The 22,745-nt window shown below is 36.2% G+C and overlaps 1 protein-coding gene and 1 pseudogene across 5 annotated transcripts in view; one reads left to right on the plus strand and one right to left on the minus strand.

The window, feature by feature from the left end:
* The window catches only part of SSBP2 (single stranded DNA binding protein 2), a 312,411-nt gene that overhangs the window by 63,113 nt on the left and 226,553 nt on the right, over positions 1-22,745 (minus strand). For 3 of the 5 annotated variants that reach the window (XM_047730987.1, XM_047730988.1, XM_047730991.1), the window contains one exon: positions 22,360-22,449. The exons of the other annotated variants lie outside the window; for them this stretch is intronic. In XM_047730987.1, coding sequence (XP_047586943.1) covers positions 22,360-22,449 — 90 coding nt within the window. The remainder of the gene's footprint in view (positions 1-22,359; positions 22,450-22,745) is intronic. 5 annotated transcript variants of the gene reach the window in all.
* LOC125100652 (protein AF1q-like) lies at positions 663-1,678 on the plus strand (annotated as a pseudogene).

Raw genomic sequence — 22,745 nt, forward strand, 5'->3', positions numbered from 1 at the left:
TTTTTGCTTTCTGTGTTCTCATGTTAGACCATTATTACATGTTTTTACGTGTTAATCTTTATGTTAATCAGGAGATCATTTTAAATGGACAGACACACTAGATTATCCAGGTAATACTGTCACCTCCAACTGATAAAACTTCAGTGGGTTTTCCAATTTTAACACTTAAAGAATGTTTTATTTTCATGTATTTGATCAAAATTGTTTCTCTTTTACCCTTTCTAGACTCTACTTCAAACAGAATTAATTAACTATACTGCCAACTAGAAGCTTATCCCAATATTCACACTCGGCTTTATTTTTAATCACCTGATTTCATAACTGCCTTTTAAATTCTGAACTCATTTAAAAAAATTGGTAATTATATATTGTATCATCGGTCTTGGGATGTTTGTCTTCATTTTACAAAGTGATGTTTTATGAGACGCTTATTAATCAGTGTAACAATTTAGTTTTTGAAACATGAGAGAAATAAAAATAGGTTACTAATAATTCCTATCTATAAAATTCACTTTGAGGGCCGCCGCCCCTGCTGCACGGACTGGGGACATGGAGACTACGCGGGGGCTTTCTCCTGAGCCGGACCGCGGAGCTGCGCAGTCCGCAGTAGCACGTCCCCTTTGCGCGCCAGGCCTTGCGGGGCAAAACTAATAGGAGCACCCCCGACCCCCGGAGCCAGCCAACCCAGAGCAGGCGCCGGAGCCCTCCCGCCGAGGTACTCCTTCCATCTTTGGAACACACTAGTAATTCACTGATAACAGGAAGTTATGAGGGATCCTGTGAGTAGCCAGTACAGCTCTTTTCTTTTCTGGAGGATGCCCATTCCAGAACTGGATCTGTCGGAGCTGGAAGGCCTGGGTCTGTCAGATACATCCATCTACAAGATCAAAGACAGCAGCGCTGGCAAAATGACCGGGCAAGCAACTGGAGAACAGGAGAAAAACTCCGAAGGCGATTCCCTCCTTGAACAGCACCTTCAACTTCTGGAGAGCTCCCATTGCTAGCATCCACTCCTTTGAATTGGACTTGCTTTAAGCCCAACACTTCTCTTTCCCAGCACCTGCTGTCACTGTCTTCCCTTTCAAGCCCCTTCCTTTCCACCCTTTCCTCCTATTAATCTTGCTCTCTCCCCTCTGTTGTGTTGAGGTGGTGCTGATTAATCTGCCAGAGTTGTGTTGTATTTATTTATTTATTTATCTATTTATTTATCTATTTTATCAGTTTCTCTCAAAAGCCCTTAAGCCACAAAGAAAAGGGTTTGAGCAATGGAGTATTGGATCACAGGGATTTCCACCACCACCACCACCACCACCACCACCACCATGGCCCCAACTAATTCCAGAAAACAGGCCTGGTGGGGGCACCAGAGAGTAGTACAGTGGTACAAAATGGAGGGTGGATTTTTTTTTACTTCATTTTAATCAGCTTTAGAGATTGATTACACCTAATTTACTGCTCCAAATCAGTAAACATAAATCTTTCTTCCACTGTTGATGAAAACCTTAAAAGTTTTAATTTGAGATTATCTGCGATAAGACGGTAGGATTTCTAGATGGCTAAGGTGATAAGTCTCTTGCTATTTGATCCTGCTCATTGTATTATATGTTTTCTCAGAGAAATTGGGGATAGTTAAAAGTATAAAACAAAAGGAAGTAATACATCATGGAAAATTAAAATAGGGGAATCATTTCAGAAATAACTACATTCTCAAAAGGGTGTTCCTCCTTTAAGCCTACTCACTTTGTAACTTTGCTCCTAACTGAAAACTCTGAGGAAAATGACTCCAATTTCAATTCTTAAGATGCAATCTTACTGACTACTGTGATAATCTGTAAGGATTTGATTCTGTTTCTGAAAGGCATAGGGTTTGGCCTTTAGTGTTTTAGTCTTGCCTTGCATCTGCAATGTGTAATACCGATCAGTGGGCCTCAGGCACAGTTCTTCAGCTACCTTGAGACCATGAAATAATCACATTTATGATCCTACACCTTGTCCCCTCATTCCTTCCAAAATTATTGCTGCTGATTTGTGCTGCCATTTACTCATTTCTTTAATAAAGACATTCGATCCCCCCCAAAAAAAATTCACTTTGAAATGGAATCCGAGGTAGAAATTATGTTAAAAATATTATTAAATACCAAATGCTGAGATAAACATTGAGATGGACCTTATCTGAAATAGAACATTTGAGATTTGCATATTCCTCTGAATGTAAAATGATGTTTTCAGTATTAATATAATGGACTATCTGAAAAGAGAAATTTTCTCTAGTTGATTGTACTGTGAATAAACATACTTTAATGGGATTGTCATACTCTCCTATCTGACTGTGAGGCACCCTCCAGGGACTACTGGGCAGGAGAGGCAGAGCATGTGGTTGCTGGGAAGCTACAGACCTCTGTAGAGGAAGATTGGGAGAGAAAAAGATTCTCTCTTTAGTTCACTTATTTCCTCTTTTATGCCCTTCTCCAAGTTCAAATTTATGTGGTTTTGGCAGAAAAAAAAAAAAAGAAAAGAAAACCACTTATAAATTCATATCTGTATCAATCCAATTAAAGGAAAAATGACAAAAATCTAGTTAACTGGAATAAAAACCTACTACCTTTATCTAAAATACAGAGACTGCTATGTGGTAAAGCACTGTTGATATCAGATTAGTGCTGTTACAACATAAGCTGTTACTATCCAGATTGATCATTACCTTAAGTTACCCAGTTAATCACATAGGTCCTCACTTGCCTACTTCTTGAGGTATAGACACAACAACTGAACCCACAAGAGTTTGCATATTAGCAACTGAGAATATTCAACTAATATTTGTACTTCACCATTCAGAAGCCAATTTCCTTTCAAGTATAATTCAAGATATTAAAACTAGTTTAAATTCTTTAACGGTAAAATATTAATCTAAGAGGTTACCAGCTGGTAATATAAAGTGTATCCACTGACAGACATGTCATACTCTTCATTAATAGCTTGGAAAAACCAGGTTCTTCAAAAGAATTTTTGGCTAGGAAATACTCTTTATATTTGGGGGGGAATTTTTTTTTTTTAAATAGTTTGAGCATTAAAATATTTGCCTGAAGGTATCATGATGGTGAATCAATATTTTAACTGGAAAAAGCCTTCACCCTGAAAAAGATATTTATAATGTGTGTGAAAAGAATATTTGGCTGGGAGTCAAGGCCTGGGTTCTAGTTTTGCAATACCTAATTAGCAGAGGGGCCCTGGGCTAGAAAAGCTTCCAGGGCTTTAATTTTCTCAACCATAAAACGAGGGACTTGGACTGGATAATCCCTAAAGTCCCTTAGAAAAATGAACAAAACAAAACAAAACCAAAAACAAAACTCCATGATTCTGTGTTAATTATCTCCAGCATCACCCTTAAGAATACAGATTTGTATACGTAAATAGCTATAAATATTTGAAGTGTGTAGGGCTGGAGATATAGGCATATGTTCCTAACTCACAAACCAGTAGTATCAAGGAGCTAGAGAAATGTATTCCCATACTTTTCAGAGAAAAGGAAAACCTAGTTAAAGAAGAAAAAAGAATACTCCAGCAATGATACACTTTGTTCAGATCAAAGGTCAATGGGAAGAATAAAAAAAAACCAAAAAGCTGAACTTATCAATTAAAAGGTATATTAGCAATTCTTTAATTAAACAAATGTATGTTCAATACCTACAAGACACTTGTGCTAAGTTGTTGGGCACTGCAGTGAACAATGCAGATAAAAATCACTGCCCTCTGATTCAGATTTTTTAAGGTTCCTGTCTTGTAATTAATAGGAGAAGCAATCTTCTGGAAAAACCGCTTTCTCTATCAGTCCAGTAATGTGAAGAAGTAGAATGTTCTCTTCACCAAATGGCAAAGTATCAATGAAAACCTGCAGAAAATCATATTTCAATCTGGTGCCTTCCGTCTGAAGTTATAATTACATCACCCTGACTTGATAGAACATGTAGTGCTATGAAGGAATGAAAATCAACGCTATGCTTTGGTTTTGGATGAAAGCTTTCCAAACAAGGCAAAATTCATGGAGTCAGGTTCTTTATAACACAAGATAAAATGAGTAGCACTGTTTGTATTCTGACATATGGAAACTACATTTATAGACAGAAATTCTCCTTTCTACGTGTTTCAGCTATCTGCCCCCCAAAATGGAATAACCCAAAGTGAAAGGAATAAAAAAATATACAAAGTCTGAGAATTCAATAAAATTTGGTGACTAAATGAATGGGGAGAAAAAAAGTCTAATAGAAATACAAACCAAATGTCCATCTCATTTCCTCTAAGTAGTTTTTTATAGAAAAGCTCATACCATTCAGAATCATAATTTATTTCAGAATGAATGTCATTCAGTCTTAAAGGATTATTATTTTCCATTATACCAAGAATTATTCATGGAATTTTAAACTTTTGCTTCCCTAAAAGAGAGATTTTCCTTTATTCTTTGCCCTTTTTTCTAGTGGAAGGTAGTCCATGTCTTCTTATTTGATCTTTCATAAACCCTTAGTGCTTTATCTCAATGCCCTAGGAATTAGAAAGAACCAACTCTCCTTCCTCACTCTGGTTGAAGTTAGATTGCTCAGCATGATTCTTTCCTTCTTGAAGATCCCAAATGTTCCCAATGGAATCATTTTATAAATAATTTACCCATCCTGAGAAATAAAGAAAATAGAAGTAAAGGCTGTAGAAATACAGGATAGAAGAGGAAAACTAAGGACATTCATGAAAGAAGAGTTGACAAGATTTGACAATGCACTGGATATATGGAATGAGAGAGAGGAATCAAAGATAAATCCCCAATTTTTGGCTTGAGGTTATTCTTTTACAGAAGTGGGGAAGATCCAAGTGATACTTATAATCTGATTTCCATTCTAGACTGGGAGCTTCTCACAGGCTGATGCCATAGCATCTAATGTGGTACTTAGCACATACTAGGCATTCAGCATATTTTTTAAACGAATAAAGAAATATGTGGTATCTTTAAGCAGAAGGAGGATAGAGAAACACAGAGCTTGAGTATTTCAGTTGTGGCTTTAAGGGCATTGGGACAGGGGAACAGATTTTCTTCCAACTGTGAACCTTTGTGTTATTGTTGATTCAAGATGAGTTTTGGGGGGACATATATATAAAAATATTTAACTTAAAAAAATAAAATAATTTACTTATCCTGAAATTATATGTGCTAAGAACCAGTTTAAGCCCTAACTTCTTTTAATATCTATGATCAAACTATATATCTTAAATGACACACTGCTCAAATGTTAACTGTAATATTTTCTTTTAAAAAATATTTTTTTTTAGTATAGCTTTAAGTACATTTGAGTGTGGCTGACATACAGTGTTATATTAGTTTCAGGTGTACAACAGTGATTCGACAAGTTTATGCATTATGCTATGCTCCCAAGTGCAGCTACCATCAGTCACCATAATATTTTCTAACATTTTAATAGTTTTTTTAGAAAACATAACCATGATTTATTCACCAGAATATTCTGTTTCTTGAGACTACCCAATATTCTCCTTTCTCTGCCAAGTAAATTTCTACTAATCTCCCTAGGGACAGTTTAAATGTCACTCCCTCTCTGAAGAATCTCTATAGGCTCTTCCTCTTTCGACTTCTTAGCACTTCGCTCATACTGTTATCCTACAGGACTCAGTGTACTGCAGTATAATGTGTGCCCTGATATGAAGGAAACCCACTTTAGAGGAAAGAACACAAAACCATATCAGAGCAAGAAATTATCTTTTTTTAAAATATTTTATTTATTTATTCATGAGAGAGGCAGAAGGAGAAGCAGGCTCCCTACTGAACAGGGAGCCCAATGTGGGACTCGATACCAGGACACTGGGATCATGACCTGAGGTGAAGGCAGATGCTTAACCGACTGAGCAATCCAGGCACCCCAGAGCAAGAAATTATCTTAATGTCAAGGTAATTAATCCATAAAATAAAGCTGGTATTTCCAAGAATTCTTTTTCTTTTTTTTAAGTTTTTTTTTTTTTTTTTTCCATTTATTTGATAGAGAAAGAGAGAGATCACAAGCAGGCAGGCAGAGAGAGAGAAGGGGATGCAGGCTCCCCGCTGAGCAGAGAGCCTGATGCGGGGCTTGATCCCAGGACCCTGAGATCATGACCTGAGCCAAAGGCAGAGGCTTAACCCTCTGAGCCACCCAGGTGCCCCTCTAAGAATTCTTAAAGTTGATGCAGCAATATATAAATCAATTTATCTCTCCCTCTCTCTCTCTTTTTTTCCAAGGGGAGAAAGTCAGGGAAGGGGCAGAGGGAGAGAGAGAATCTTAAGCAGGCACTACAACCAACACAGAACCCCACACAGCAATGGATCTCACAATCCCAATATCATGACCTGAGCCAAAATCAAAAGTTGGACACCTAACTGACTGAGCCACCCAGGTGCCCAAATCACCTTATATCTTATTTTAAATATCTCAATATGGCTTTAGAAACTCTTTATTTATTTATTTTTAAAGACTTTATTTTTAAGTAATCTCCACACCCTACTTGGGGCTCAAACTCAACCCCCTAGATCAAGAGTCAGATGTTCCACCAACTAAGCCAGCCAGGTGCCCCTAGAAAGTCTTTAAATATTAGTCTCTGAGAATAAATTGATAATAAAGAAAATTTAAAATCATTAAAAATAAGTTTCTTTAAAATGCCACTTAAGCATTTTCTATATACTATTTATATATGTAACATATACAATTTTCTATGTACTATATTTTATTTTATTAGCACAATTTAGAATAAATCAGTGAAGAAGAGAAGAAAAATATCGATTTCTTTAGAATGGACAAATGTAACATTTAGAAGTCTGAGGTATGTTCTAAAACACAATTTTACAGGACCTACCTAATGTAAAGTAACTGAACTTTTCTGAGGACAAAATTATTCATGTGAAATTTGCTTCTAATTTTGAAAAATATAGTAACTTTTTAAAATGACTGAAAGAACACAATTACCAAGTTTTAGAAAATATGAACTGAGAATAATTTCAAAAATGCTCACTTAAAAAATGACCTCCTCACAGAATTACTCAACTAAAGTTTTAAAGTTTTATATTGTACAATTATAATAAAATCTGACTTATAAAATTTTATTTGGATATAACTTTTGGATGTATTTTATAGCACAAAGTTTTACTTTTTTAGAGTTTACTAGGTCAACCTCCTTATGTAAAAGGAAACCAAAGACCAAATTTCTTAATTGCCATTTTAGTTTTCTTATAGAGATAACATCTTGCTACAGTAATACCTTTATGGAATGAAGGCAGGTACACATACTTCATTCTTACGACCAACTGACCATAAATAAATTGCCTGACTTGGCACTTCCTCCTCGGCCCCCCAGCAACTGTGGAACCATTCACTTAATGCAGAATTCCTTACCCTTGCTACCACTCAACCAGGAAAAGCTGAAAAGGCAGTTATATTTCAGGTAAGCAAGTTAATTTGCATATAAAGCATTACATAGCATGTGTTCTTGATTCACTGAACTAAAAAAAATGCGACAACTGAAATAAAATCAATTTAGTAAGATCTAGCTCTCTTTTCTTACATATTCTTGGTAGAGTTTTGATAATATATGTTGTCTTTAGTCCACTTATTAGTGTTTTTAAGTCACATGCCAAAAGGCAATAGAAGATGAGGACAGAATGGTGATAAATGGGGGCGCCTGGGTGGCTCAGTGGGTTAAAGCCTCTGCCTACGGCTTGGGTCATGGTCCCAGGGTCCTGGGATCGAGCCCCACATCGGGCTCTCTGCTCGGCGGGGAGCCTGCTTCCTCCTCTCTCTCTGCCTGCCTCTCTGCCTACTTGTGATCTCTGTCTGTCAAATAAATAAATAAATAAAATCTGGCTCAGTGGGTTAAGCCTCTGCTTTCGGCTCAGGTCATGATCTCAGGGTCCTGGGATTGAGCCCTGCATGGGGCTCTCTGCTCAGCGGGGAGCCTGCTTCCTCCTCTCTCTCTACCTGCCTCTCTGCCTACTTGGATCTTTGTCTGTCAAATCAATAAAATCTTAAAAAAAAAAAAAAAGAATGGTGATAAATGAATGCGGTGTTATTAGAAGAGTACCATTATTATTATCAAACTGTTCATTATAATCTGATAACTTATAATGAGATTCATGATAAGGAAGGAAAGGAAGCAGTTAGCACATTCTAAGAGAGAATGTACAGAGTTGTATTCAATAAATATTTGGCTGGTTCTATAGCTGGCTCATTGACTAAGTGAATGAACAACACTGATGGAAGAAAACAGCCAAAGATGGAATAAAGTTTGGTTCTCTTGCATAAACTCTCACCTGACCAATGTGCCTTGTTAAAAATAGGTGATACCTCGGGGTGCCTGGGTAACTCAGTCAGTTAAGCGTCTGCCTTCAGATCAGGTCACGATCACAGGGTCCTGGGATTGAATCCTGCACTGGGCTTCCTGCTCAGTGGAGAGTCTGCTTCTCCCTCTCCTTCTGCCCCTGCCCCTCCTCACTGCTCATTCATTCTCTTTCTCTCTCTCTCCCAAACAAATAAATAAATAAAATCTTAAAAAAAATAGGTGATATCTCTTGCTATTATAAACAGGAAGCCACAGGATTAGCTGGTTTGTTTAGTGAGTACATGCTTATCAATTATGTATAGAAGGGAAAACCCTACTTGCTTCAGTAAGATAATTTATATCTTCCAGAGGACATAATAAAAACAGTGAGGAACGAAGTGTTGACCCCAAGAAGATGCTGAATTATAATTACAATATCCCTATCAACAACATCTAAGAGAATTTCTCATGGAGATGACTAATAGGGCCTTTTACCCCCTCCTACTCCTTTCAGGTTTCTTTTGTTATTTCTGGGGTGTCAGATTTGACAAAAATGTTTCTTAGTTTTACAAACTGGAAGTACTTAGTAGCCAGTTTTTGGTATAAAAGGATGTCAGGTTAATTTACATATGAGTTGGTGAAACAAAAAAGAAAAGTGTGGTACTTTAATTGAACTTTTCCTGAAGCGAAGACCAGCCTTGAGAAGGGCTATCAATTCCTCACTGCAGGTCAGCTCTCAGTTGTCTCCTACAGAGCCGAGCTTACACAAAGGACCCCACCTCATCTTTTTAGACTGAAATCTATTCAGAGAATCCTCAGTCACGTCGAAGATGACTACGTATTTTCTTTCCATTAAGAAAAGGCTCAGCATTTTAGTAAGAACATTAAACATTCTGTCTTATCTTATTGTCTTTAGCCCATAACCATCTCTAATCCAAAATCTAAGAAAATGGTTATTTGCCAAAAAATAATCTGCTTCTGTCACCATTTAGGCAAAAGCATAAGCTTCAAAGTGACATACAGGCAGGAAAAATACTATATTAACTACATGTAGACCAAATATCTAGCTCACTTGGTCCTGTGCAGTTATGGCCTTAGACAGATTTAATCCTTCTCCTGAAATTTTTAATGTACCGTTTAAGCAGACAAAGGGAATAAGTAAGAAACAATTCTATGACATGAAAATTATTCTAGAATCTTGCAAGGGAAAAACTTCTCCCCAAGAAAATTTCTGGAAATGTTAAATATGGCAGGTTCTAATTATTTTTTATAGTCCTGGAAAGGTAATAAAAATATGTTCACTGTAAGATTTTACCCAAAGCATAAACATTCCTTTAAATACTAAATTTCCTCTTACTTGCTCTGTGACCATTTTTTAGTTAATTCAGTTCTCTTTACTGTACAAGATCTTCCTTTATATATTTCACTTTTCTTTTTTTTTTTTTTTTTTAAAGAGAAGGAGGTAGGAAAGGGCAGAAGGAGAGGGAGAGAGAGAATCTTAAGCAGGTACCACACCTAGCACAGAGCTGACTCAGGGCTTGATCTCACAACCTCAAGATCATGACCTGAGCCAAAATTAAGAGCTGGATGCTTAACCAGCTGAGCCACCCAGACACCTCAGATTTTCTTAGATAGATTTTTATCCTCTATTTTTCAATTCCCTATTTCACTTAGAAGTAAATCTTCTTTCTTTTTTTTTTTTTTAAGATTTTATTTATTTATTTGTCAGAGAGAGAGAGGGAGAGAGAGCAAGCACAGGCAGACAGAATGGCAGGCAGAGGCAGAGGGAGAAGCAGGCTCCCTGATGAGCAAGGAGCCCAATGTGGGACTCGATCCCAGGACGCTGGGATCATGACCTGAGCCGAAGGCAGCTGCTTAACCAACTGAGCCACCCAGGCGTCCCTAAATCTTCTTTCTTAATTGTGCTTTCTTGAACTCATGTGCTATCAATAATAAATAATATTGAGAATATTATTTTGAAAAATCTTTAGTGTTGTGACTTCTGCATTTCACCACAGCCATCTTTCATATAGTAAAAATGTTCACATATTTTAATTTTTATAATTCCATGAGATGCTTCATGAGTTTTCTGTAGAAAAGTAATGAAGCATAAATTATACATCAAATAAATTTTGTCAAAGTTACTTTACAATTCATATATCTTAATTTGTTTAGTTTCTTTTCTGTTTTCCATAAAAACCTCTATCAGACATTACTGACACCCCAGTGGATAAGACACTCTTGATTAACACATTTTAATTTCAACTAGTATTAAACTAATTTAGCTCACAAAATGACATACTTGTGCTAGCGCATTCTGCTGATAAGCATAAATATGTAGCTTATCTCCCATACATCTTACATATTCTATCATCATCAACACTTAATTAAAATAACTCATATAAAATAACTGTAAAGTATTACCAGATCCAGCTTCCTAGATGTTATTTTTGTAAGGCTAATCCAATTCAGCACAGTCTTATAAGCAGGTTGATTCTTTTGATATGGATTTAGTCTAAGCATCAAAATTGCTCACTCACATTATGGGCCTTTTCAAGAAGATAAAACTATTTCTCAAGCCTTCATTACATATATTAGAGGTGTGTGGCAATGGACTTCTGGACTGTGAATGGGGACCATGCTGTCCGTTGGTCTAATAAGCTATAATAGTTTGATACCATTCTATAAAAAGCTTTAATAATTTGTTTCAGATTAATTTATATTCACCAATACATATGGACACTTTTTTATGTTGTTGTTGTTTGTGAGGCAAGTAGCTGGAGTCCTACATAAGCTGAATCTGGCTCTCTACTCCCTTCCACTACTGACCGAAGTCCCAGACAGATCAGCCCATCTTAATGCATTAAAAAAATTACATTATGGGTATGAAAATACATGTTTGGAATTTATAATTTATAAAGGAAACTATAACAATCATTTTTCAAAACCACTCTTATTTTTTCATTGTAGAATGTAAAAGTATTCCATTCTTCCTTTTCCCTATTTTATATTCATACTTCCATCTAAATGTGCCCCAGATGAGAGTATAGAAGAGAGATATTTTAATTTATCTACATGTACCATTGGAAGAAAAGTAAGAAAGAAAGAGAGAGAGAGGGAGGGAGGGAAGAAGGAAGGAAAACATGCTACTTTTTTCTTATCCTTCTGATAATATGGTAGAGAAGATTCTACTAATTAAGCAGTAGTCTTTTCAAATTCTCAAATAGCAGTAAGAATGTGAAACAAACTGGGCTATGGTCTTGGTCTTCTAATACAAGTGGCAGATTATATATATATTTACTTTCTTTAAAAATGAAATGATACTCTCATATTCACTTGGTTACTTTCCTATAAACATAAAATCTATACTTAAAGTTATACAACTCATGTCTAAACTTTACAGAATAATCTTTCCACAGAACAGGTTTTTATAGCAATTGTTAATGTACCAAAAAGTCTGTTTTGAACTAGAGCTTACTAATTCAACTAATGATAGCATGTATATTAATTGCACAAATTGCAAATTGCAGAAAGTGAAGTTATTTCTCCATCTCCAATTTAAAATACACATTTTGATATATGTCTTAAATAGATATAGGTACACAAAATTGATAAGGCAAATTCAAATGGAAGATATATTTACAGATGTCGGTGGAATGTACAGAATACAAAAATGACAGAAAACAGGTAGTATTTACATTTGCAAGCACTCGAAGTAATTAATTCTATTTTATCCTTTCTTGACAAGTATCCTAGTGTTCTGATTACTCTATTTCCTGGCATTGTATCTTCTACTCAAGATTATACCTGTTCTCTTATAAGGGATGATACCTGGCACGAGCCTATATGCTTCTTAAAGGCACCAGCAGAGCCGTTTTCTTTGTTCCTCGGCAGGGATGAACAGTTGATGATGGCCAACACTTCACTCCCAGCACCATTTCTTTGGCCTCCCCATCCTCCCCCTCCAACCACTGCCTCATCTCTTGCTCTCCCTTTAAAGCAAAACTCTGGGGGTGCCTGGGTGGCTCAGTGGGTTAAAGGCTCTGCCTTCAGCTCAGGTCATGATCCCGGGGTCCTGGGATCAGGCCCCACATCAGGCTCTCTGCTCAGCAGGGAGCCTGCTTCCCCGCTCCCCTTCTGCCTGCCTCTCTGCCTCCTTGTGATCTCTCTCTCTGTGTCAAATAAATAAATAAAATCTTTAAAAAAATAAATTAAAAAAACAAAGCAAAACTCTGAGCTGGGCACACTTATTGTCTCTGATTTCTGTCCAGTTTATCCTGAATCTACGTTTATTTGGCTTCCCTGCCCATCACTCCACAGAAACTGGCCTGATCAAGGCCACAAGTTACCTCTTTGTTCAATACAACAGTCAACTGTCATTCCCCAACTAATGCGAACTATCAGTAGCATTTGACACAGCTGATTATTCCCCTCCTTGAAACATATTCGTGTGGCTTCCAGGATACCACAATGCCTGGCTTTCTTCTCTCTTGGACTGCCCCCCCTCATTCTTCTTTGGTGGTCCCTCCTCATCTCCCTGACTTCTTGACATTCGAGTGCACTCGGTCCATGGCAGGGATTTTTGTTTCTATCAGTACTCACTACCTTGAGGTTTTCATCCAGGCTCAAAGCTTTAAATATTATCCACATGCTAATAATTTCCAAATGACTCTAGCCCAAGACTGAACCACAAAACTGCAGAGGGATAGGCTGTTCCCTGCTCAACATCTTCTGAATATCTATGAGCCATCTTAATCTTACCGAGTTCAAAATTAAGCTTCTGGTACTCCCCCTCATACCTCCTCTTGGAAGTGTGACCTACATCAGTAAATGTCGACTCCATCCTTCCAGCTGAATAAGTCAAAAGCCTTTCAGTCACCCTTGATTTGTCTTTTTGTCTCACGACACATTTCTAGACCATCATCAATATCTATTGGCTTGAACTTCAAAATATATCTAGAATCCAACCACTCTCACCACTCTTACTACCTTAGTCCAGCCCATAACAATCTCTTGTCAAAATTTTCCAGCAACATCCAAATTGGTCTCCCTATTTCCACCCTTCCCTCCTATAAACTAATTTCAACAGAGCAGCCAGAATACGACTATTAAAACCCTCTACTCACAGTAAAACCCAAAATTCCTACAATGACCTACAAATGCTACTTTCTATTATCTAGGACTTCATATCGAACTATTCTCCCCAGCATACACTACATTTTAGCTACCTGGACCTTCTGTTGTCCCTGGAAAAAGCTAGTCATGCTTTGAACACAGGGGCTTTACATTTGCTTGTCCCTCAGCCTATAACACTCCCCCCAGATGTCATATGCTTATTCTCTCACTTTCTTCAGGTCTTTACAAACAGGGTGTCTTCTTGATGAGTACTTCTCTGGCTACCCTATCTAAAACATTGGCAATAATGTCTATTTTCCTTTCAGGTTTCATTTTTCTCCCTAGTCCTTATCACAATCTAATATATCATATTTATTTTGTTACTCTCTCCCTTAATAGACTCTAAGTTCCCTGTGAGCCCGGATTTCTATTTATCTTTTTTTTTTTTTTTTAAAATTCATAGGGAGCACAGGTAGCCCAAGGTCAAAGCTAGGCAGCCTGCTGGGATGGCACCCCACCTTGTAGGCCCCAGTCATATCTCTAGGAGCCTGCCTTTCATTGAGCTGCGTGCCTGCGGGCTGACTCCCTCAACCTTCACCTCCCTACCCCACCCACCTCCTTGGGCTGTAGTAAATGTTTGGTGCTGTATGTCAGCCATCTTTGCCAGTGGTTCTCAAATTTTAGTTTGTAAGACCCAGCGGCTAAAAACAAAACAATAACAACAAAAACACAAAAGATTTCTGCCTCACTCCCTACCCCCCCAAAATTCTGAACATACAAGAAGTCGGTTGACACCCAGGGCTCTCATGTCAGTACTGCACAGAAAACACTTGGAGGGACACTGTTCCGTCTTTACTCTTGAGATTTCTTAGAAACTATCTAGTGGGAGGCAAATTATGGCTCACCCAATAAGTGTGACCTACCATTTGCTTTTGTAGATAAAGTTTCCCTGGAACAGTTTTGCTGCAAAACGTCTGAGGCTGCTTTACACTATAAGGACACTATAACAACAGAGTTGAGTAGTTGTAACTTCAAAGCCTCCAAAGCCTAAAATATTTACTATCTGGCTTTTTAAAGAAAAAGTTTGTCAACTCCTCATATAGATACAAGATAAATTATTTCTGAACACCACCTAGTGATAAGCTATCTTTCAAAAAGGCTAAAGGCAGGGGCACCTGGGTGGCTCAGTGGGTTAAGTATCTGCCTTCGGCTCAGGTCATGATCTCAAGCCCTGGGATCAAGTCCTGCATCAGGCTCCCTTGTGTTCACTCCCTGTCTCTGTCAAATAAATAAATAAAATCTTAAAAAAAAAAAAAAGAAAAGCTGAAGACATCCTAATGTATACTTAAAACAAATCTATCCCACCCATAGAGGGCATTTGTAAATATATATTTAATAACCCATCCTTATTTTTTTTCTTTTTTCTAAGTTATTTATTTATTTAAATAATCTCTATACCCAACCTTGGGTTTGAACTCACAACTCCAAGATCAAGAGTGGAAGGTTCCACCAATTCAGCCAGCCTAGTGTCCCACCCATTCTTATCTTTAATTCCCCAAAGAATGGTGGCCACTTTGTTTCTGTAACCAACATAAAATAAAAGTAAAATTGTTATAAATTGCCTTTGTATATTTGCAATTTGCTATCCATTCTTAACCCTCCTCCAAGTAGCTATAATAAAAACAAGCACTCTGGGGAGAATTTTCAAAATAAGGTCTTCTCAAAAGAAAAACTGTAATTTCAAATTAGCTGAAAAATACATAAACCCTTATCACAGATATAATTTTAAAATATGATACTTTATTGCTTCATACTAAATATCCGAACACCTTTAGCTAGCAGAAGCAGGATTAAAGTAAAAGGAAAACCAATATTGGTCTAGGGTGGCCAAGCTCACTTTTTCTTAAATATCCATTTTGATACATAAACAAATAAAGTAGGGTTTTCTAACAGAAAACGATTTAATTCCATTCTACCGAGAAACCCATGTAAAGACTCTGAAGCCTTGATACTTTCTTCTTTGCTCTCTGTCCATCTAGCTACTGCTGTAGGATCTTTAGTTGTCTGAAACTGCAATTTCTTGAAAGAGCTTATTTAGTTACTCAAGCTGAGCAGTTTTAATTTGTTCTAATAGTTGAGGCCAGAAAAACTATTACCACAACTGCAGGAAAGCATTATCAAAGCCAGCAGCTGTCAGGCACCTTTATTTATTTATTTATTTTTTAGACTGCTTTTATCTCTGAATTAGAGAAAAACTTGTTCTATTTTCGATATTTAGAATCTCTGTTCTTTAAGATTCAAAATTACATTTTGAAGAGAATTAAACTTAATTTTTATGTATTGAACTTTGATAAATAAGCAACCTTCCCCACCTCCCCTCTCCAAATCCCAGTGTATTTAATTCTGAAAAACACTTATTTTTAATGTCTGGATTTTGAAACTCTATGTAGTGACAATGTTATAGTTCAGTAAGTCAAGTCTACTCTAGATTTTCAGTACCATACTCATTCAAACTAAGGAAAGACATACTAACGAATTTTTTGGCTTATTATCTAAGATTAGAGATGCTATCTACAACTTCCAGGAAGAGGGAAAAGGAGTTCTCCTGGTGTAGAGTATTTCCTAAAACTAATTCTCCAACAGCCATGGGGAGGAAGGATAAGAGGAAAGGAAAACCAATGGGAGTAAAGGCAATATGAAGATTAATAATAAAAGGGAACTGAGAAAGCATGTAGACTATTTAATTACATGTATAAATAACAGGGTAAAAAGGGTGTAACTGATTACAGAATAGTTGCATAAAAGTTTAAATAGGAATAGCAGAGCAGGAGTGCTCAGGTGGCTCACTCAATTAAGCATCCCACTCTTGATTTTGGCCCCCATCATGATCCCAGGGTCATGAGATGGAGCCCTACATCAGGCTCCATGCTCAGCAGGGAGTCTGTTCCAATCTCTCTCTCTCTATTCCTTCCTCCACCCCTCCCCTTCACTCCACTCAACCCCCCCTCACATACACATGCACGCTCTCTCTCTAATAAATAAATAAATCTTTTTTTTTTAAAGGACTAGCAGAACAGATGAGTATGCTGAGTTATGAAGGTATCTTCAAAATGTAGGACTTACTTCCAGAAATAAATTAAATATCAGCTCAAGAAATATTTAACCAGGACTTGTAAATGTTTTTTTCATTTTTTGTTGTTTTTGTTTTTTCTTTTCAGGTTCAAGATCATTAGACAGTTAAAATAAAAACTTATTTTTTCTCATTTTTTGATTCATTTTGATTCTTTTTCTTTTAAGTATCAAGAATATTGTATTTCCCTGAGCTTGGTTTTTATCTTCATTGCTTTATGAATGTCATCTATACTGAGCTTTTTTTCTGGTCAATAACGACACGATGGAGAAAAGGGAAAATTTCTTTCTATTTTTTGTTTTTCTTATTGCATGATTATTATGTCAAAGCATTAGGTCAGCTTGCTACAGTGCAGTCTTGCTAAAAATAGAACCTATGGAAAATACACCCTGAAAAGTAGAGACATCTACAAACCACCACTAGATGGCAAAGCAGCTTTCCCATTGCTAACATTATGCCTGCAAAGCAAAACGTGACTTATAAACCTGCTGCATGTTTTCTACAGTATCAGAGTTTCTATCCTTTTTGACTTTAAAATATGGATGACTGCCTTAGTCTGAAACTAAATTGCTTGGTATACTCTATCTTTCACAAATATTTATAATCTTATTGATGTCCAAGCCTTACATTTATAATCCAACATCAATGTATTATTAGTTTTCAACAATTTCAGTTAAGAAAACTGAAGATCTAGTGAGTATAGGACAGCAGATTTATCAAGATAAAAATCAAGACAAAACACAACACATGGTAAAAATGAACCAAAGGCTACACAGGGTTCAAAAGTAGATATTTATAAGCATAGCCCACATTAGTTATATACTCAAAAGTATCTATATTAGCACTTACTAAAATATTGTATTTTTAAAATAAAAGATATGGATATGTTTAGTTATAGTGACAAAAAATAGAGTTTCTACTTAAAAGTTTTCTTGTGGTAAAGACAAAGAGGAGGGAAAAATAAAGTATTCTCACCTCTGTAAAGTTTTCTTGGTTGAAATTTTAAAAATGCCCATTTCTTTAATGCAATATATAAACTATAGTATATTCACAAGAGAAGCTTTCTTGTTACTGAAATCTATAAAATTACAGAATTTCATAAAGTGACAAATAGTCTAATTTTTTTAAACACAAAGGAAGGACTTTATTTTATGCATTCTGCTAAACCATTTTCATTGTTATACATAAGTGAGAAGAAAATCTAATTGGTTCAAGGAACACTGCTACCATTCAATAAATTGCAGGAATCAAACTTGGCCTGTCTTTTGATAAGAATGCTATAAAAATGAATAAATAGCACAATGATGCTTATAATAACTAATTCGTATTTCTTAGCATACAATGGAATTTTGCATAAGATTCTAACACAGGGCCAGGAGACTCAGAGTATAGAGTCAGTTCTGATTGCCTGCCATGTGTACTCACACCAACCACAATAATGCATTTTCTTCCTCTAAAACTGCCAAACTCTAGTTAGATCAGTGGCCACTTTGACTGCTTCCCCTTGACCCAGTAGCAAGATTTCCTAATTAAAGAAAGCTGCTCTAACATCATTCACCAGTTCCATGGTAGTTAGGTCACTTTGAGAATTTATAGGATTTTGCATACAAATCACTCTTGATAAGATGCCAAGTAAATAAACATGTATCTTACTTTAAGTGGCTTTTTTTTTTTTTTTACTAAACTGATCCCTCCTTTTGCATGACCTACTATTCCCATTGATTTTACTTAATTGGTCTACCATTCAACAACAGAAGCTCTTGCATTTCAATAAAAATGTCAAAGTTTAAATATGAACAATGTTAATATCTGTCACAAATAGACACTAGTCTAAATTTTACAATATGATCACATAGTGAGTAGAACTCAGAATTAGTGAAGATAGTGCTTTATGTGCTAATTACAAACTCTTCTTTCTTTAGTTTCTTCCTTCCTCTCTCTTTTCTTTTTTCTTTCTAAATTACATTCTGATAGCCTCAGTCTTTTCCTGGCCTCATCCCATTCCAGCTGACTCCAAATAAGCTTTGTATTTCCTCACTAAGAATAGGAATTCAAAACTATTCTCATATTTTGGATAATTCTTGGAGGTTAGTATCTTTTGGAATTAAATTAGAAACTGGTGTTCAGACATGAATTATGATTGTCTGCTGCTATTTTTACTTATATAAGTTAGCTATTCATCACTAACAATAGGCATTATGGCCAGAATTATGCTGAAGTATAGACCAAACCCTATAGGAAACCAATGCTGATATTCAGGAAATTCTTGAGTAGATTAGTCCCATCATTATATGTACCAAAAGACAATAACATCCTATTTCTTTTTTTTTAAAGTTTGATAGTATGACTTGTTCACTATTTCAAAGAGGTATTTCTAGGGAGAATGGACATTAAGCTTGCTGAATAGGGAAAAAGAGTATTTGGGATTAGTTAGACTGGTCTCCCTGGATGAAGAGGAATGACATGTACCAAAGTCAAAGATATCTAACTTCTACAGTCTATCTTTCCCAACTCAGCTAAAGACATTAAAACTTTCCAGAGGTCCGAAGTAGGAACGTAGAATGATCCTGGATTCTTTCAACTCTTTCCTCACTAACTGTAATTTGGTTAATCAACTAAAGCCTATCAAACATAACTATGAATCGCTTCCTTCTTTCCAATCTTACTGCCACTACTCTTCAATAGGTCCACAAAGTCTCTTCCTTGGGCTACTTAAAATGGTCAACTGACTGATTCCCTTGCATTCATTCCCTTTAACAAGTTCTTCGTTTATCTTTCAAGTGTTAATGTTTTTGGAGTTCACTGCGTACCCTCTCACTCTCTCATTCTGTACTTTCTGGCTAGATAATTAATACCCCCGTGGACTCGAGTGCTCTTAATATGACAGTAATCCTGCAATTTTTATCTCTAGCCTGGATCAGTCAGTGCCTTAGGCTTCAAGCCCATATGTTCACTAGTCTAAAGGGTATCTCTAACTGGAGGTCCCACAGGAACCTCCTATGTCCCACCTCAAACCTACTATTCGTTTTGTGGTCTCTATCTCGAAAATAAAACCCCCATCTGCCCAGGTTGAGACAGAAACCAGGACTTTATTCTTGAATTATTTTATTCACACCCTCTGTATTTATTTGCCTCTTAAATCTGTTCATCTCTCTCCACACCCACTGCCACTTAGTTCAGGCCATCATTAAATTTCACCTAGATCACTGTACCTGCCTCTTCAATAGTCTTGCCTACCTTTAGACCTGTACCTCTGCAATTCTGGCCATTAGAGTGATTTTTCTAGAAGTACAAATATTAACATGCCTCTCTCCTGCTTGAAATCCTTCAGTAGGAGCCTCATCACCAGCCACTCTCCCTTTAACTAAGTAAGCTCCATTGTTTTGTTTTGTTTTAAATATTTAGTTCCTCTCCTCTCCCCTCTGGGCCTTTGGAAATTCTTTTCCCTCTTCCTGGAATATTCTTTCTCTCACTCCCTGCTTCTTTGCGTGACTCATCTTTGGATGCCAATTTGGATTTCATTTATTATTTTTTGACAATATTTCCCTGACAATGACCTCCCAACTTTGGGTTTGGTGGCCTTATGGTTTGCCCTAGAAACACACTCTACTCCCTTGATACAGCCATTTTCTTTCTATACTCTAATTGCCTATCTCTCTCTCCTTAACCACAATGTATATTTTTCGAGGGCCTCTAGATTTTTGCTTACATTGCTCCCATCTTCTAGAATATCATTCCCCTGCTTTTTTTCTCTGGAAAACTTTCTCCAAACCACTCCCAATTTCAATTCAGGTTGACTTATCAGCTCTTCTTCTAGGTCATCACAGAACATTACATTTGAGTCTGTTACAACACATAGCCTGTTACATTACAGTTACTTATTTTTAATAATGCCTCCTGGCTAGACAGTGAGACTCAGGAAGGTACATATTAACATACTCATTTTTAGATGCCTACCACAGTGCCTGCCCAGTATATAGTAGTTCTTAAGCATGTACCGACCAGAATAACTGAAACAAAGTTAAGTCTGTTTCAACTACTCTTACTAAGAATTAGGCAGAAGACATGTAAGAGGAGAATGGGTCATTTTACAAAATGTGAAGATGAAAATGTATGGGTTTATATATCTTTGCTTAAACTTAATAGTATTCAACTCCCTTCTTGACCCACTCCTCTTTTTAAAAGTGCCATTCAGAGAGCGTCTACTATCTCTTACATGTAAATAAACCCTTTCAATTACTCTCTAACTCTAATTCATCATTGGCAATATAAATAGAGCATGAGAGAAAAAAAAGTAAATGAACTAAAAATATTTTATGAATAATGATCAATTATGAACTTTAAGAGGTAAATTCTATGGCAGAAGTCCAGAAAGCCTCGATTTAAATCCTGAACCTGTCACTTTCTGACTTTGTGCATTCCACTTATGCATCAAGGCTTCGTTCTTCCATCTGTGCAATAAGAACTCTAATAACACATGCTTTATACCTAGGGTTACTGTTGGAATTAAGACTTTATATATGTAAGACATTTAGAACAAAGCATGACATACAGTAAGCAGTTAATAAGTGTTAGCTATTATTATTTTAAATCGAGATTGCTCAGTTAAAAATCAAGAGTTATAATATGTTGCTACATTATAGGAAAAGGCCCTCAAGATAGAATATGAGTTCTAAAAGGCTTCTGAATATTCTAGACCAGTTGGGTATTAATATAGAGTAGTGGTATGAATAAGCATGTCCTAAAGGACTTTGCATTTCAGAGCTGGTACTAGGTTCTAATTAAGACCTTTGTGTTCAATTGCTATAACTCTGGAAAATTTTATTTCTCTATTTTCACATTTATGATGGTATGGATTAACTAACAAGTGACTGTCAAGGACTTTAAAAACACAAAAACACTAAAGTGACAAATCAGTTTGTAAGTACCTAATGTAATCACTAACAATATAGCATACTACATTAATTCCCATAATGCCTTCCAATTCTAGTTAACTCCTAAGTTCTTGTTAATTTTCTCAAAAGATGTTATAAAATTAACTACGTGGTTAAAAAAAAATAAACTTCCGAATCTGTATTGGTTTGGGTTAGAAAACTGTAGAATTAAATGTAGATAGATGCAATAAAATTTAAAAGTGATGTATTGTAATTCTAAAATCATTATCATCATTGCTAAGATAAATGATCTTGTTGAGATTTTAAAATACCAGCATATGTATTTTAAAATCCAATTTTAAAATGTCACATAATAATATTAATAACAACTCTAGCTTAAAAGCCAAAAAGATGATTATCAAAATATTTTGATACAGCCTATCATTTTGATAAGTGAAAAGGTTATGATTTAGCCATATTTTGAAAGTACAGCCAAATCTTGATTATCTTTGGTCTGTGTAGATTGGGATAGCTGGGATAGTTAAAATCCATCTATCATTCCAGAACTTCATCTTTAGCCTCTTCTCCCACTACATCTTTACCACAATTAACTTAATGGGCCAGTTTGCATTCCCACTCCCTTTCTTCCATACTTAAACATGAAAATGGCAAAATAAATACATGAATAAAAATTTGACAACAAATAAGACATAGGAAGGAAGGGCTATATCTCTCCACTAATATCTATATACTGGATAACCCATCTCTGAATATCAAGAGTTGGCTGCACATATTAAGTTTACCTTCAGAGTTAAAACAGCCTCATTCTCCTTCATGTCTTTAAGTAAAATCAAGCAGGAGTTCCTATGCCTTAACATTCCTAGTCAGCGTTTCTCTGAGTACCTGAAAGAACCCTGGTGGTACAGGACCTACTGGCATGCCATCTCCTGGGGGAATGTTTCCTAGCACTGGGCTGGGAGCTGCTGCAGCACTCTGCAAAGAATAAAGGAGAAACAAACCTACGTCATTACAGCGAAGGCACAATACCAAAGACTAACGATCATAGATTGTAGGAAGGGAAGCTTTTGATTCCCAGGAATAACTACTGGTAATTTCCCCCACTCCAGAGATAAACTAACGTACAACAGTTAGTTTAGTATATGACTAAGTTATTTGGTTTAAACAAGTCTTTTAAAACTGTTTGAATAATAGGATTTTAATAAGATGGGATACGTGAATGATACATAAAATGCAAATAATAACATGACAGAAAGATAAAAGTTTAAGTC

The sequence above is a fragment of the Lutra lutra genome, chromosome 5, assembly GCF_902655055.1.
Source record: "Lutra lutra chromosome 5, mLutLut1.2, whole genome shotgun sequence".
In the NCBI taxonomy this organism is placed as follows: domain Eukaryota; kingdom Metazoa; phylum Chordata; class Mammalia; order Carnivora; family Mustelidae; genus Lutra; species Lutra lutra.